We start from the raw sequence: 18,307 nt of genomic DNA on the forward strand, positions 1-18,307 counted from the left end.
TGTATGGCATCTCCCAAAATAATGTGTAATAAGTTAAACTAAGACATACTTGTATTATTGTTTATCTTATTAATTAAAGATAATCACCGACTAAACATCCTGCTGTTCCCCCACAAATTGCATTCACCATAGAGGTGTTCAAGGTTCTCGAGTTGGAGGCCAACCTGGACCCAAGTTTGTTGAGAAATCCTTGAATTCATCATTTGTATCTACAGAAGGATTTGTAGTCTACAGCAGCGGTTCCCAAAGTGGGTGCCTCAATGACAAGCGAAGTGTGCTGCGAGATTAAAATCAACATATCCCTGTTAAATATGCAGTTATGACCAAGCTAATGTCCTAATGTCTCCCGCCTACCGGTGGTCATAGTAATGTAACACGCTTGTGGGTTTTCCAGGTGTGCAGTCAAAAATAGTAGAAAGAGCAAGAGTTGTCACTGTAAAAAATAGTTTAAAAAAAATGCTGATACTGTCTTAGATGACCGAACAGCAGAAATTAGACTGTACTGTACAGTGAAATTTACTTGGCTAACATCTTTTTGCACAGATTTTGGGAGAAGCAGAAGCAGCTTACCCCATTCGGTGGCAGTCTTAACAGAAATTTGGGCTTGGAATTGGTTACTATTTAAACCTATTAATTTTTTTTTCTCAGTACATTTCTCTTATAACATTTATTTCTTGAGGCTAGAAATGTCTTTTCTTTCAGATGTTGCAGCACCTAACTTAAGGTTTTTCCTCCCTTCTCAGGATGAGAGTCGAGTAAAGGTAACTGTAATGGAAGTCCAGCCAGTCGACCACAGGGAGTACAGCAGGAGACTTCTCAGTAACATCCGTAAATTGGCCAGATGAACTCTGTCCCAGTCATCCAAACGCCTGCCTGGTGATTAAACGTGTCTTCCACTGGTCTCTGATTGGTGTCCAACTTTTTCTATCAGCGAGATAGCAGCATATCTGACTGAGGCAGCAGAGGGGCGGCCAGTGATTCATCTAATTAAATGGCAGCTGAACAAAAGGCTGATATTTAGTTCACTTCCTTGAACAGGCCATTTGTGAAATACTGGAAACGTGATGGAAATGACTTTTACCTTTTAATTTAATGACATTTCAACAGAGCTTTGACTATTTGATTACACATAACCAGTTTAAGACCTGCTTACATTTTTATTATGTTTCATGTATCATACATGCTAAGATCACAGCGTTTTATCTTTTTTTATATACAAATTATTTATCTCTTTGGTGTTAAATCTGTGGTGGTGATGCTCAGTGTGAGTTGAGTGAGACGTAGATGAGTCAGATTTTATTTAACTTTGTTTCATTTTAAAGATGAAAGCATGGCAAAAGGATGTGCGAGATGCATGTGAACGCATTTGTTTTAACTGTTTTACACATTGTGTACTGCTTGTTTAAATTATCTTTTGAGTTAAAAAATGTGTTTGGTTTGTTTCTGCGCTTCCAAAAAATGTCAAAAAAGGAATGAGAGACTTAAAGGATGTCAAGATAAAAACAGTGTTTGTCTTTATTACTGTTACACCATCACTCACTTTTAAATCCATTTAATTTACTTAATTTACAATTTAATTTACTAGCCATATCTTCTTATCCACACGTGGCATCTTTTGTATTTAATGTGTAAAAATAAAAAAGCAGGCAGGTCCAGTTTAGCCTCGGTGACTGCACACAAACAAGCCAGCCAAGAACATGCAACATTTGAATGAAAGTAATATGTTACTGCCCAACACAGCCTACTGTATAAACTAAACACTGGATTGTGCGCACACAAGGCTGTCCTTCTTTTTCCAATAGTACCATCAGACCTGTAGAAAGCACTGTAATTATTGCTAGCTACGAAGCTCATTGTCTCATTATGGACAGTGGTGATTTTCTTTGCAAAAACCTAACCATTTTTCATTGATTTACGCATCCGTCCATTTTCTGCTGCTTATCCTGATCCAGGATGTGGTAATTTAATACATTTTATAATTAGGGATTATTGTTATATACTGCTGGTAAATACTGAAATAAAATTGTAATTTCACTGATAAATCAACTCTGCACACCTGTATATCAACATTTGAAACTACAATATGTGGTGTTCAGTAGGGTTGGGAATCACCAGAGGCCTCACGATACAATATCACGACACTTATGTCACGATACGATATTGTGATTTTAAACATCTACGATATATTGCAATATATTACCTTTTTTACAACTTCAAATTTTTCCCAATTTCAAATGATGTCCCCAAAAGGATTCTTGTCAACATATGTTTCATCTATAAAGATACATTTCTCTGTTTGTTCACTGCTGCAAAATGGGATTGTCAAGCAGACAAACCGACCAACACGTATATAATAATAGATCGATACTTGGCGTCTGTGTATCGATACAGTATTGCCACAGAATTATGCTGTATCAATTTTTTTTCCCCACCCCTAGTCTTCAGTGTTTGTATACAGTACATTCAGACACTGGAAAGCAAGCACAGTGCTTCAGTAGCGTGCCTCTCTACTAAGGTGTGGCTCAAGGACATGGCACTAATTTGTGTTGACAGCAAGCCGCCTGCTCCCCTCACTCCGAGCACCATCAGTACCATCTCCTGCCTGCCACGCTGTGTGTGGAGGTTTAGGAGATTAAACATGCACACACTGATCTTTTTTATCAGTTTCACCTTTCCCTTAACTTTTTCTATTATCTCTGTCTCCCTTCTAAGGAAGGTAAGAGTTATAAGGCCAAAGTCTCTAATCATCTTTTTTTTAACGACAACACAATCAGAACTAGTGGCCTAACATGTACTATACAGACTGCATTTTAAACCCAAAGTGAAAGGTATAACAGAATTAAGTGAATGATTAAAGATTGCTTCTGATTCATGTGTAACTGATGAACAAAATCAGAAATGGTCCCACACAGTTCAAACCACCAACAGTTCACATGACACCAACTTTTAAGGGTTTGCGTTACTCTGAAACTCTGCCAGGACATTTTTATAATTTGCTGGCATGAGCAGGTGCTCTGAGTGTAACTATGTGTTCTGTTCAGCAAATCTAAAAAGGAGTCCATGAGATCAGAAAGTCATTTCCAACTTAAAGCCTTGCTGGTGATTGAGACTTAAGATCGAGACACGTCAGTCTGCAACCCCAAGGCATTATGGGACAGGAGGACACAGTGAAGAGATTAAGAGAAATACATTTTTTTGTATTGCCCTTAGAGAACTTTATCTGAATGTGACATGCTAAGTAGTAGTGAACTGAATTGCTGGTAAGGTTGTCATATCTTCTTTCTGGGAATGTGGGACCTTCAGTCTAGTGAATATGCAGTTTGTCACTATCTGCAGAATGTGTGTGAGGCTACAAGGACAGCGAATAGAAATGAGCTGTGGTTATCATGGAGGTTGTAGCCCTGATCACAGTCTATCTGACCGCAGTCTTATCTGAAAACACACTGTAGTTCAGTCAAGCTGTTGTGTGTGTGTGTGTGTGTGTGTGTGTGTGTGTGTGTGTGTGTGTGTGTGTGTGTGTCTGCAGGAAACCGCCATTTCCCTGTATTCCTGATGAATGTAAGTCCAAAATGCACTCTCTTTTTGCTCTGTTTTAGGTCTTCCCTAACTCCTGAGAGAAATATCTGTCGAGCGAGAGTGGAGAGATCATATACTGTAAAAATAATGGATGTAGCATCAGTGATGTCACTCATTGATTTGTGGACTGCCGTTTTGAAGCCAGCAGTTTGCATTTTGGCCGTCGTCATCTTGGTAATTTGAAACCAGAAGTGACTCTATTTGGGCAAAAGGGCTGAGCGGGTAGAGGATGATGTGTCTAAGCCAGTGTTGTGTATGGTTTAACACTAGAAGTGCCGGAATTCCATAACTACTAGAACTGCCGTGAGCGGTCATTTTGACCGCCAGATTCCAAACTCCATAATCTCTCATGATAAATACCTAATTGCGATATTGTATTATGTATTGTGTTAGGATATCTTTAGAAAAACGTAATAACACCGAAATGTACATTTTTACGAGTTTAATTATACATTTGAGTAGTAATACGTGTTTCAATTATTCATATCATGGCATAGTAAACCGTAATTATTTCATACATTCATATCCCGAAAAATGTGGTGTGGAAATTCATTCAACTTAACTCATAACAGCCAAATAACAATTAAAAGTATCTTATTTGAACGTTTAGCTATAACCTAACCTGGCACTGCCTCCATTTTGGCGTCTGCTGCGGTGCGCAGCGCTGCTCGGACTGTGCGCCGCGGCCCTTTTTTCCTCCATAAACTCCGCTCTCAGCTCCTCTGCCAGTTGCTGCATGAACTTCCTCCGGACAATTTTACTGCTGGTGCACTCCTTGGAGAGGATGTGTGCAATGATTCCAGCCAGTTCGAGGATGTATAAAGTTATATGAACAGGTAAACAGCCACCGGCCATCTACGTACACCGCGCCTTTCACAGAGCGAGCGCCCGGTGTTTGCCTTCTGATTCAGAACTGAGTCCATCCACGCCGTAGTAGCCTACGTTACCGACTCTGGCTTTGCCTTTGGCCCATCGGTGATGCCCACACTTGTTACTTGAGACCGCTAGTTACGTTTCTCTGACAGAAACTATGGTAGTTACTAAGCAACCAAGATGCATCTTCAACCGCGCGAAAAATTACACATCCCGGTCTGTCACTGGCCAATATCGGACCCTTCCGATCCAGGATTTTAAAAATTCAAGGCTTAAACGTGCGATTAAAGCTATGCTTTGGCTGTATTTGGGATGGGAATTCAAGCCATGTTGGGACTCTTTTTCCGGCTGCTCTAAAAACCAAACGTCCTGTTAAGTCAGACTCATTTCATCTCAGGGTGATACCGTACACATCCCGGTCTGTCACTGGCCAATATCGGACCCTACCGATCCAGGATTTTAAAAATTCAAGGCTTAAACGTGCGATTAAAGCTATGCTTTGGCTGTATTTGGGCTGGGAATTCAAGCCATGTTGGGACTCTTTTTCCGGCTGCTCTAAAAACCAAACGTCTTGTTAAGTCAGACTCATTTCACCTCAGGGTGATACCGTACACATCCCGGTCTGTCACTGGCCGATATCGGACCCTTCCGATCCAGGATTTTAAAAATTCAAGGCTTAATCGTGCGATTAAAGCTATGCTTTGGCTGTATTTGGGCTGGGAATTCAAGCCATGTTGGGACTCTTTTTCCGGCTGCTCTAAAAACCAAACGTCCTGTTAAGTCAGACTCATTTCATCTCAGGGTGATACCGTACACATCCCGGTCTGTCACTGGCCAATATCGGACCATTCCAATCCAGGATTTTAAAAATTCAAGGCTTAAACATGCGATTAAAGCTATGCTTTGGCTGCATTTGGGCTGGGAATTCAAGCCATGTTGGGACTCTTTTTCCGGCTGCTCTAAAAACCAAACGTCCTGTTAAGTCAGACTCATTTCACCTCAGGGTGATACCGTACACATCCCGGTCTGTCACTGGCCAATATCGGACACTTCTGATCCAGGATTTTAAAAATTCAAGGCTTAAACGTGTGATTAAAGCTATGCTTTGGCTGTATTTGGGCTGGGAATTCAAGCCATGTTGGGACTCTTTTTCCGGCTGCTCTAAAAACCAAACGTCCTGTTAAGTCAGACTCATTTCATCTCAGGGTGATACCGTACACATCCCGGTCTGTCACTGGCCAATATCGGACCCTACCGATCCAGGATTTTAAAAATTCAAGGCTTAAACGTGCGATTAAAGCTATGCTTTGGCTGTATTTGGGCTGGGAATTCAAGCCATGTTGGGACTCTTTTTCCGGCTGCTCTAAAAACCAAACGTCTTGTTAAGTCAGACTCATTTCACCTCAGGGTGATACCGTACACATCCCGGTCTGTCACTGGCCGATATCGGACCCTTCCAATCCAGGATTTTAAAAATTCAAGGCTTAATCGTGCGATTAAAGCTATGCTTTGGCTGTATTTGGGCTGGGAATTCAAGCCATGTTGGGACTCTTTTTCCGGCTGCTCTAAAAACCAAACGTCCTGTTAAGTCAGACTCATTTCATCTCAGGGTGATACCGTACACATCCCGGTCTGTCACTGGCCAATATCGGACCCTACCGATCCAGGATTTTAAAAATTCAAGGCTTAAACGTGCGATTAAAGCTATGCTTTGGCTGTATTTGGGCTGGGAATTCAAGCCATGTTGGGACTCTTTTTCCGGCTGCTCTAAAAACCAAACGTCTTGTTAAGTCAGACTCATTTCACCTCAGGGTGATACCGTACACATCCCGGTCTGTCACTGGCCAATATCGGACACTTCCGATCCAGGATTTTAAAAATTCAAGGCTTAAACGTGCGATTAAAGCTATGCTTTGGCTGTATTTGGGCTGGGAATTCAAGCCATGTTGGGACTCTTTTTCCGGCTGCTCTAAAAACCAAACGTCCTGTTAAGTCAGACTCATTTCATCTCAGGGTGATACCGTACACATCCCGGTCTGTCACTGGCCAATATCGGACCCTTCCGATCCAGGATTTTAAAAATTCAAGGCTTAAACGTGCGATTAAAGCTATGCTTTGGCTGTATTTGGGCTGGGAATTCAAGCCATGTTGGGACTCTTTTTCCGGCTGCTCTAAAAACCAAACGTCCTGTTAAGTCAGACTCATTTCATCTCAGGGTGATACCGTACACATCCCGGTCTGTCACTGGCCAATATCGGACCCTACCGATCCAGGATTTTAAAAATTCAAGGCTTAAACGTGCGATTAAAGCTATGCTTTGGCTGTATTTGGGCTGGGAATTCAAGCCATGTTGGGACTCTTTTTCCGGCTGCTCTAAAAACCAAACGTCTTGTTAAGTCAGACTCATTTCACCTCAGGGTGATACCGTACACATCCCGGTCTGTCACTGGCCAATATCGGACACTTCCGATCCAGGATTTTAAAAATTCAAGGCTTAAACGTGCGATTAAAGCTATGCTTTGGCTGTATTTGGGCTGGGAATTCAAGCCATGTTGGGACTCTTTTTCCGGCTTCTCTAAAAACCAAACGTCCTGTTAAGTCAGACTCATTTCACCTCAGGGTGATACCGTACACATCCCGGTCTGTCACTGGCCAATATCGGACCCTTCCGATCCAGGATTTTAAAAATTCAAGGCTTAAACGTGCGATTAAAGCTATGCTTTGGCTGTATTTGGGCTGGGAATTCAAGCCATGTTGGGACTCTTTTTCCGGCTGCTCTAAAAACCAAACGTCCTGTTAAGTCAGACTCATTTCACCTCAGGGTGATACCGTACACATCCTGGTCTGTCACTGGCCAATATCGGACCCTTCCGATCCAGGATTTTAAAAATTCAAGGCTTAACACTAGAAGTGCCGGAATTCCATAACTACTAGAACTGCTGTGAGCGGTCATTTTGACCGCCAGATTCCAAACTCCATAATCTCTCATGATAAATACCTAATTGCGATATTGTATTATGTATTGTGTTAGGATATCTTTACAAAAACGTAATAACACCGAAATGTACATTTTTACGAGTTTAATTATACATTTGAGTAGTAATACGTGTTTCAATTATTCATATCATGGCATAGTAAACCGTAATTATTTCATACATTCATATCCCGAAAAATGTGGTGTGGAAATTCATTCAACTTAACTCATAACAGCCAAATAACAATTAAAAGTATCTTATTTGAACATTTAGCTATAACCTAACCTGGCACTGCCTCCGTTTTGGCGTCTGCTGCGGTGCGCAGCGCTGCTCGGACCGTGCGCCGCGGCCCTTTTTTCCTCCATAAACTCCGCTCTCAGCTCCACAGCCAGTTGCTGCATGAACTTCCTCCGGACAATTTTACTGCTGGTGCACTCCTTGGAGAGGATGTGTGCAATGATTCCAGCCAGTTCGAGGATGTATAAAGTTATATGAACAGGTAAACAGCCACCGGCCATCTACGTACACCGCGCCTTTCACAGAGTGAGCGCCCGGTGTTTGCCTTCTGATTCAGAACTGAGTCCATCCACGCCGTAGTAGCCTACGTTACCGACTCTGGCTTGCCTTAGGCCCATCGTTGATGCACACATTGTTACTTGAGACCGCTAGTTACGTTTCTCTGACAGAGACTATGGTAGTTACTAAGCAACCAAGATGCATCTTCAACCACGCGAAAAATTAAAAACAATACCGCGAAAATCCGAGCGGTAAATATGACCGTGTATGGCCCAAATAGGTAAAAGTGATTGTATTTTCTTTGCCTTTTGTGTGATGTATATAAAAACAATTTTAAATTAAAATACAGACTCTTTTAGGAAAAGTCAGGCAGCAGCAGAATTGTATGTTGTTATTCAGCAAAGTTATTACACATATAAATTTCAAAACGGTCAAAATGACCGTCATGGCCGTTCTAGTGTTAATGGCGCTGTGCTAAGCTAAACGCTAAAAGAGGTAAATTTGCTGATTTTCAAACCTTCTGACCTGAGTCATCCAGCAGAGTTTTACTGGCGGGTAAATGCGGACCTCAGGGTACTAGTGCCTTTGGTCAGCATGTACGGCAGTACACATAGCTGGTTGAAAATCTGCAGACTTTCTCGTAAGTTAACAGCTAATGCCAGCAGTAGCTAGCTTGGTTGGCAGAACGTTAAACAAGACATTTCAAGGCAACCAAAGTGTTCCAATTAACTTTGATGAAGTGAAAACAGTGACAGGGTCCAAGTTTAAGATGAAAACATGGGCAACACCCGAAAACAAGTGACCAAATGAACATCCTGCTGTAGAAGACTTGAAAACTAGCATAAACTCATTAGGAAAATTGAGGTATTATTGAGGTAATAAATCAAGGCAGAAGTAGGGTCATTTTCTCATAAAGAAACAGACTTCTTTTTGTAGCCAGTGGAGTTGCCCTCTGCTTGAAATTAGATAGAATGCTGGTTTGAGGCATGGCTTCACTTTTCAGGTGCGGAAGATGCAGAGAGCGGTAACTGAAGCAGTGACCAGTCACATGAGTATACTGTCGTGTTTGGTGGGAGGTCTAAGTTTGAATCTGATCAAAATTTGACCCTATCATTATCCTTGTGATTATTTCCCAGATAAACCTAGTAACCCCCGCCCCCTAAAACCAGAAAAAATAATGATGAGCTGTTCTTTTGAACATCAAATATCATACTCTTCTTTTAGAGAGCTTTATATTTAGTTTTTATATCTTAAAAGGACTCAAACAAATATGTGAACATAAAAGTGCTCCAGGGAGTTGGATTCCAGTTTGTGAAGAAAAAGAACTGAACTCAGCCAGCGTACACAACATCCCATCAGCTATGTTGTGCTTTGATGTGCATAACTTAAACATTCTTCGTTTAATCCACAACATGCATCCACTGGCAGGAAGAAAAAAATTGTGTTTTCCCCAAAGCTCGTCGGTCAGCCAACTTCATCTCTACTGGTCTTGCAGAACATTTTGATTGATCGGTTTGACTGCTCAAGGATTTCAGTGTTATCAAGGACACTCTCTCAAGCGTATTTATAGGCTCTATTTCCTGCGTGTGTGTAAGTGTATGTATGATCTTGGTTCCAGAGGCAGCAGCACAGGTATTCTGCAGGATCTTTCATGTTACATGTTCATGGCAGAGCTGCAGATTTCTCGCTCTTAACTTTCCTCTCTTCTAGAAGGCCATTCTATTGTTCAGCCCTCCCTTCTTGCCTCTTTCCAGTCTTTACATAAATTACCCAATCCCCCTTCAACGCCCTACTCATTCCATTATTCTCCTCATCTGTCTTTTCCTGTCCACCTACATTATCTGTTGTTTTTTTCACACACCAGCCTCATCATCATTTCTCTGAGCTCCTTATTGATTTCTTTCTCCACTCCACGCTGCCTCTCATCTTCTCGTCTTTGTTTCTCTCCTACCCACCACCAGTTAAATAAACCTTCTCTATTGCCCTCTCTCTCCCTCCACCACAAGCAGATTTGGCCTGAGGGCATTTAAGTATGTTTTTTCTGCTCCACTTGGAGAGCCAGAGGCCATGCCAACACCAAGGCCAGCATGCACTGTGCACACTATGTGCACATTAGTGGTCTATTCCAGTAGGTACATGATAACTGGCAGATTCAATTGGCATTGGCATGTTTATCTGGCATGCATACCTATTAAATGGATGATTAAATTAAAGAACACTACCAGGAAGGCTAATGGTGTTAGAGGGAGCTGGTGCATTATATGATCACAATGGCATTTTGTTTGACTAAAAATGATAGTTTACACTGACACATTTACTGTAGATACAACAAGCATTATTATGCATTTGTAAATGCATTTGTTTTTGCACTCAGTGTGGGAATTTGGGGTTAAATATTCATATAATGTGTATCAGTCTGTCATGATCAATGAGCTGCAGGACTTATTTTATAATGAGGGGTTTAAATTATACTTTTGATGGTTGTTATCCACTTGTGTACAATATACAAATTCTATGTTTTGAGTTTGTACCCAAAACATGGAAAATACAGTATTATAAATTAGATCCACCATCATATTTTAAGACATAAAAATGCACTGCCTTGAATAATAATTTATGCCTGACATGTTTTTTCCACAAAAACACATTTGATGGGAGTGATGGGACGGTGATTTAAAAATGCACTTTAAGCTCTTTTGATCATTTCCGGGGCAGGGAGTTTGGATACTATTCTCTCAAATGAAATCCAGACAGCTTCTTGTGGCTTATTAAAAAATGACATAAAAGTGGACAATGCCCAAAAACAACGCATGATTATGTTTAAGTGACACAGCCCTCTAGCGGCCAGAGTGACTGTGAGAATTGTGACATGAAAATCCGCAAAGGCAGGTGGTCGGGGTGGATAGGTGGGTCTACAAACCACTGTTTGTTTCCCGTTTCCAATACTGTCAGTGTGATTTGTTTTAACAGTGACAGCGGTCATTCCCTAACAGTAACCAAGTGTGTTGTTGACAAAGATCCCCTTACCTTAAAGGAACACGCCAACTTATTTGCTTACACCCTGTGACTATACAAATCACAACATGTAAATAGGAACATGTTTGCGTTATTTTGTCACTTATTCGGAGCAGTCGGCTAGTTGGAACCAGTTACCTGTGTGATCTGTGCTAGGTTAAGTTAATGTTGGGGGCGTCAGACAGCGTTACAGCACGCATGGAGATGAGAAGGGTATGTATCGACTTATCTAACTCTGGGGGTTACGGTGAATAAGCTAAAGTCCCAATAAGTCGGTGTGCTCCTTTAATGATGTAGTTAGCCTATTTAAACACAAACTACAATGTTTCTCAAAACCCAATCAAACTGTTTTTGTGCCTATAGTGGCGTCACATCAGAAAACGCTGTGTTTTGTGCGTTTTGTTCTGAAGGGCATGTACCAACAACTTAATTTTGTTTTTGATTTAATTTGAAAATTTTAAGGACATGTCTCACATCTCTCACAGTGGCACATTTAGCCCATGGTGAAATACAATAATTTCTTTCCAAAGTCATGCACTGTATTGGTGCATACAGTAGTTTATAGTATGTTTATTGAATTTGTCAGGTTTCAGCTGGAATTAGCGAGGCTTGGACCCAAACGCAGTTCAAAATAAAGTTCAAAATTTATTAACAAAACTACAAACAAAAGAGTCCAAAGGTAGGAAAAACTTACTCGACAAATAAATACAAGGTAAGCGTACCAGGAAGCAGGACAAGAGTAGCCACAACAGGTCAGGACACAAAGATACAGAACAGCACTCAACAGCAAAACACAGCAACAGAATGAAATGATCCGACAAGAGACAAAGCCAGAACAGGGACTAAATATACCAGGTAATGAGGACTAATGAGGGACAGGTGACACAACAGGTGGAACAAATCAGGGTGGGGCAGAACAATCAAAGAAGGCGGGAAACAAACAAAGACAGAAAGTAAACTAGACAAGACAGACAAGACAGACTACAAAATAAAACAGGAAACAGAAAAACAAGACTACCACAATAAGACAGAACAAAATACCAAAACCTTGACAGAATTGGGACACAGTGTACTGTAGACTTAACCTTTTTGGTTAATGATCTCCCAGAATGCCTTCCAGCCCCCCTCAGAGATAGGATGAGAACTTGTTGTACTTATGATGTTGGTGAAGAGAGCAACTGCATTATCAAGAGAACAGGAGAATCAAACATTTAAAAGAAATAGAATGAGAAAAATGTGTGAATGGCAGGCATTACTCAAAACACTGTGTTATATTTTGGTCTATTGTGGTTGTGGTCGAGGAACAAATTGGTGTCTCTGGGCTCTGTTCTAAAGAATCAATGGCGCAGAGTGCTGCGCTCACGCTGTGGCAGCTGACTTTTGGATATTCCATTGCTTGAGGCATGTAGCACAATTGAAGTTGGTAACAGGGTGTGATCATGGAAAATATATTATAAGAATATGGTAGGGTAGGGGCTCGCCGCGTCAGTCATCATCAATCAAATTAGCTTCTTTCTTTTTTTTTCTTTCTAAAGAATTGGTCTCTTCTTCATTGGAGCTCAGTCTATGATACAGAGAACAGTAGGAAGTGGATTTACTACAAAAGCTTCTCTCAAGAGGAAACTCATGTCCTTGTGTGGGAGGTGCAGAATTCCCGTGATTGAATATGGGGCACCATAAGTTAAACTAGAAAATGCATTTTCTGCAGAAAATGCTTGTGAATGCTGAAAAGCAAAATTGCTAAAGCTAAACTAGATTGCTGGCTTTAATGTGTAAGTAGAAGGTAAAGCAGTGAGAATAGTAGGACATGTGTGAATGGTTTAAATTAGTATAAATTTAATTAAAATGTTAACACCAAAAATGTATGAAACAAAAGTGGAATATTTTAAGGTTTTCTGGAAAGCTGTTACTACACTGAATTGCTGGTTTCAATGTGTAAGAAAAAGGTGAAGTTGTAGGAAAATGTACAAAAGTGGAAATGGTTCTAATTAATATGAATTTTAAAAGTTGAAATATACTAACATTGTATGAAAGTTTTTGTAAAAGCCGATGCTAAACTGAATTGCCGGCTTTAATTTGAATGAACTTGTATAAAACTCTTAATGAATAAAAGATATGGAACATTTTAAGGTTTGAATGCAGACGGAAAAAGCGAGGCAGACAGACAAAAGTGCTGTGTCATGGTTGAAAAAAAGCAGGTGTGGCTCATAAGATGGTTGTCATAGTGATAGCTAGAAGACATCTGGGAGAGATAAAATCTCAGAGAATGATTGGAAGCACACTGCTGGTTTCCATGCTTCCCAGTTGAAAACCTTAAACTGTATTACTAAAATCTCTTCACTTTGAGCATCCCAAGACTTTGCTGAAGCTGTAGACATGTTATTTGTGTAGATAAAGTTAAAAATTACTCTAATATCACAGTTTTAAAAAAGGGTTTGTGCTCAAGACTAGATTAAGCGAAATAACATTGCCATGGATGAGAAGAAGAGGAGGGTATCTTGTTTCTTTGAGGCAGTTCATTTAAAAACTAAACTTAGCACAAAAAGTAAGGAAATTTGTGTTTGGTAGATTATTTCTCTGTGGTAACAATGCTTTTTGGCAATAAATCTTATACTGTTGGAAAGCCTGTTTAGTTCCTTTTCAAATGGTGCCCCATTTGTAAGGAACATGCATTTGTGGGATGAACAGCAGCGCTGAGTATGTGGGTTGCGCCCATGAAAAATTTTGTTGCTTCTGGTACCCCCAGGTACTGCCAATCAGGTGCCTGAGCCCTAGTACCATCTCCAAACTGAAGGCCAAGTTCCATATAACGGGGGATATAAAGACAGGCTGCGAAGTGGGCGTCCCAAGAAGACGACATCTCAAGAAGACCATTTCCTCACCCTGTCAGCACTTAGGTGCCGTAGGCTGTCTTCTACAGATTTGCAGTCAAGGTTTGCAGGACGATATGGCCGACAGCTTTCTGCCCAGACAATCCGGAACAGACTGCACGCAGCCAATCTCTGGTCTCATAGGGCTGCCAGGAGTCCTGCCATGACTGCCCTTCACCATCAGGCAAGCTTGCGCTGGTGTCGGCAACACGTGCACTGGAACCTGAACATGTGGAGGAACGTTATCTTCAGTGATGAGTCCAGATTCTGCCTACGGCAGTTGGATCGTAGGATCAAAGTGTGGAGAAGACGCGGAGAACGCTATGCTGATTGCTGCACCGAAAGAGTAACACCTTTTGGTGGAGGCAGTGTGATGGTGTGGGGTGGCATCTCCCTCACTGGAAAAACGTCATTGGAGGCAATCTCAATGCAGAGAGATAAACAATGTTTTGATGATATTTGGGCAAACATAACCTGTGTCAAAGTTCTGTTTGGTTTTTTTTGAGTTGGGAGAAGGGGGGACACAGTCCACGTTTAAAGTCGCACACTGTGACTGATATCAGATTCACATCACTGCCAGACTACAGTAGCCTTATAGTATGACACCATTCCCCCTATTTTAGGAATTTCATCAGGTCATATTAAGCAGCATATCATCTGCAAAAAGTGTGTGAGCTTTTTAAGACTCCGTTGAAGCAGTGTTTCACTTCCCTCTCTGGCTAAAAGTTTTAAGTGTGTCGCACCTGGGAGTGTATCTGTAATCACACCCAACAGTGATATCACAGTGTACTGGCACATGCTGGAATACAGTTCTTCATCATCAACTACTCTGCTAAGTTGTTCTATTAATATTCAGATGGGGGAGACATTAAAGGACAAACTAATAAATGATCAGAAAAACATAAAAAATGCTGATTTTTCCATACAAGGCATGAGGGCCATGAATAGTTTGGGCTAAAGTGTTAGACAGTGCTTTTCGCCACCATCATCAAAACACCAAATGGAGAGATATATTTTCGTAGAATGGGGTTCATCTGTCCAGTGGACTTTAAAGACTTGAAGAATCAATGCATTAAATTGGTTTTACTGGCTGTATGTTGTTTTTCTTTATAACTTTGCTTTTAACCCATCTATATGTTCATGGACATATTATTTAGTAAAGCAGCATAATTGACACAGAACAAAACTGCATGCTGTGTCACAATACACCTTTGGTGTGTGGCAGGTGGGTGACATAAGGACAAATACCTGTAATACATAGCATCCCAATTGCACTGCCTCTCATGATTGCTACTGCCACAGCTGCATTTCCTTTGATGGATGTTTTCCTCTGTAATTGTTGAATGCCCCCTAAGAAAGTGTTTCAGCTGCCTTTAAAATATTGATGTGACAGCCTACCTGTTTCAACATATATGTCTCTACTGTCTGTTTTGCTATACTGTAGATTTTGCTGATGTCCTCAGTCTGTATCCTGGTTTCTGCATTTGGGTCATGCTAGCAAAAGAAACAGTCCACAAAATTAAAAATGGCATTAAAACCCAAATACCCTTAAAGTGGTGGGAGCATGACAACTGTGCAAGATGTTAAATATTTCAAAATGTAATTTAGCTTTAGTATCCTTATTAATTCCTCCTGCTGTACCCATCCAGTAGCTAAACATTTTTCAGTCAGTCCATGTGATGCCATCTATGTGTTCTCCTGTATTGTCTTCAGGATGAGCCAGTAGATAACTGTCTTAAGCCTCTATCTGCATAACCTCTAATCTGATCACAGAGAGATGACAGGTATAACTCCCCCTTGTTTGTTTTTCTTATCTGCAGGATTAGACCTGCTAAGGGATGGTTCCACATACTCCACTTTTCCATTACCAGGTAGAGAGAGGTTTACATTAAAGTCTGCATAGATGTCTGTGATTTAGCTTGTTATACATTCATGAATTAACTGGTTGTTTTCCACCTTCAGGTTGAGGTTTAAACTCATTCAGGCCTCAACGTCAGTCTCATGGTCTCAACTCTTCATCAGCAGATGGAGTTTGCATCATGATCGTGGTACAGTACAGTATTTGCTGATTCTGATTAAATTAACCAAATCAGATGTAAGATTGTCTGAAAAAAATCTAATGTTGGAGAAGTCAAATACTGTGCACATACTGTGCATGAGTGTGCAGAAATCGCTGTGCAATGCATTTGTATTCTCACAAAGGGCGCTTTAGGAGGGGAGGGTGAAACATAAAAGGGAACGATGGTGATTGTTTATGCAGCATATGGATAATTCTCATTATGCTAGCATGTGTTTTGTAATGATTTGTTGAAGAATTGCATTATCCTGCGATGGAATCAGAGTCAGCAGATGTGGTGATGTGTCTGTCTGCTGTTCTGCTCGCTCCTCTCCACGTTTCCAGCTGAGAGCTAAGTAGAAACATGGCTAATTACCCAGTTTACACCACAAACGTAATTACACCCCTATGGAGAGTTACACGTTGAGTGTGCAGTGCGTACTGAGTGTGAGGAAGTGGAGGGTGCGGAGGCTTTTTCCTCTGTGTGTTGTGTGGATTCCTCACAGGTACATCAGTGAAGTGTTATTGGGAGGATCTTCTTGAAGCTTACAGGACAGATTAATATTTAATTAAGCATTCAAACTCCCTTTACATTTTACCGTTTGAGCAGGATTAATAGAAAAATAAATAAAAGAGTCATTTGAAAAGGCGGACATAGTAGAACATGTATGTCTTGCTATTGAGCTTTCAATAAAACAATGCATCTTGAAACTCATAAATCTCTCTTCCAGAGGAACACAGCTAATCACAGATACACCACATGTCTGAAGATGCTATTTAGCCAGATTATAACAGCAGGAGGTAGCGAACAACAATGCTGCGGACCACATTCCTAAACACACAACCTCGGGAGGTGGTGATTGCTGGAAATTTTGCAATCTTGTATTAAATTTGATTTTAAAGAAAAAAGGAGAGGGCTTATATTAAAAGGGGGATTGGAGAGTAGGGGCTGTCACAGTGGAGATAATGTGTAAAAATGCTTCCTTGTTCTATTATATCAACCTGATCAAAGACATTCTTTGTTGTGACTTTTACCCACATTAAGCATGTGAGCTAACATATTCAATCACACAAAGCCATCCACTAATCAATCACACGCTCAAAATGCTGCAATTACTTAAGCTAAGTTAACATCTTTTTTATTATCATCATCATAGCCTTGAATCTTCTTTTTGCCTGCTGATCTGTTCATGAATTTCACACAAGAACACAGGAGGGGATGAAAAACACAGAAATAGAAACTGGAATAACAGTAATAGCTCCAATCAAAAACATATCACCATTGCACAAAAAGTGTAACATCTCTCCTTTGTGCTTGAGGACACTGAACTGCAGCGACACCTTTTAAGTGCTGTATTCAGAGAGAATAATATTTAATTGTCCCTGTAGGGAAATTTGCCTTGGAATCCATGTTGCTGTGCCATTACAAAAACAGTTGTGGCACTCACGTGACAGATGTAATCTAACATGGATCCACTGTTGTGCAGAGCACAGAAAGCGATAATGCATATAGAGAGTTAGTGGCCTGAATGTACTGAAAGAGGAGAAGACTGCAAGCGGATTATATTAAAATGCAAGTTTAAAAACATTAAAAAAGGCTTTGGAAGTGATTCATATGGTATGATTTGAATTCAACATGTTTGCAAGGCTCTAAGGATACACGCCATACATTTGAGTGAGATACATACATGTTGAAAACCTTTTACTCTTTACTCCAAAAATCACATATTTAGGGGTCAGGTTCTCTTCTGTATGTCTTAGTAGCAAATCTTTAAATTACTAATCACATTGAAGCACTTTAAAACCTGAAGACAGGTATGTTTTGTGTGATACTTTGTGTACTGTGATCCTTGTCTCACCCTATCACACTCAGTGTTGCAGTTTCTTTATTGAACTTTGCTGTGCAAACTTTTGGATTTTCTGGCTGATTAGAAGGCAGTGAGCAGTAAAGCCAAACTATAAACTCTATTTCAAAGTGACATCACAAATATCCCTGGTTATTACTGATGACAGATTTTACAGAAAATTTCTGATGATAATTTGTAGGAATCATTAATGTTGGCTATCATGTTCTATGTTTCTATCAATGTTGGTATCATGTAGGCTTGATTCTAAACTCCAAGAAATGTTGGTATCCTATATAGAAGACAAATAACACATTCTCATAACACTACATAATCCTTTGTTAATGCATGTTTAGTGATGGCATGTTTGTTAACTGTAATAGTACAATCAAACAATAGGAATTTTAATCTGCCAAGACATGATTAAGTCCTGTGACTGGCTAATGGACAGTCCTTTTGTCACCTCGTCCTCTTCCAAACTTCTTGATAGGAAACGAGTGTGCAGACAACAGCTGGTATCTTTTTGTTTCAGTATATTTTGTGGGCATTATGGATTTCACCAGCCTTTACCGGCCTGTCTGA

The 18,307-nt window shown here is 40.5% G+C and overlaps 1 protein-coding gene across 5 annotated transcripts in view; it reads left to right on the plus strand.

The window, feature by feature from the left end:
* LOC116037019 (replication protein A 70 kDa DNA-binding subunit-like) overlaps positions 1 to 1,689 on the plus strand; it is a 45,694-nt gene extending 44,005 nt beyond the window's left edge. For all 5 annotated transcript variants that reach the window (XM_031280759.2, XM_031280764.2, XM_036009011.1 and 2 more), the window contains one exon: positions 744 to 1,689. In XM_031280759.2, coding sequence (XP_031136619.1) covers positions 744 to 845 — 102 coding nt within the window. In that variant the 3' untranslated portion in view covers positions 846 to 1,689. The remainder of the gene's footprint in view (positions 1 to 743) is intronic.
* The last annotated feature ends 16,618 nt before the right edge of the window (positions 1,690 to 18,307 follow it).

This window comes from Sander lucioperca, chromosome 13 (genome assembly GCF_008315115.2).
Source record: "Sander lucioperca isolate FBNREF2018 chromosome 13, SLUC_FBN_1.2, whole genome shotgun sequence".
NCBI classification, from domain to species: Eukaryota; Metazoa; Chordata; class Actinopteri; order Perciformes; family Percidae; genus Sander; species Sander lucioperca.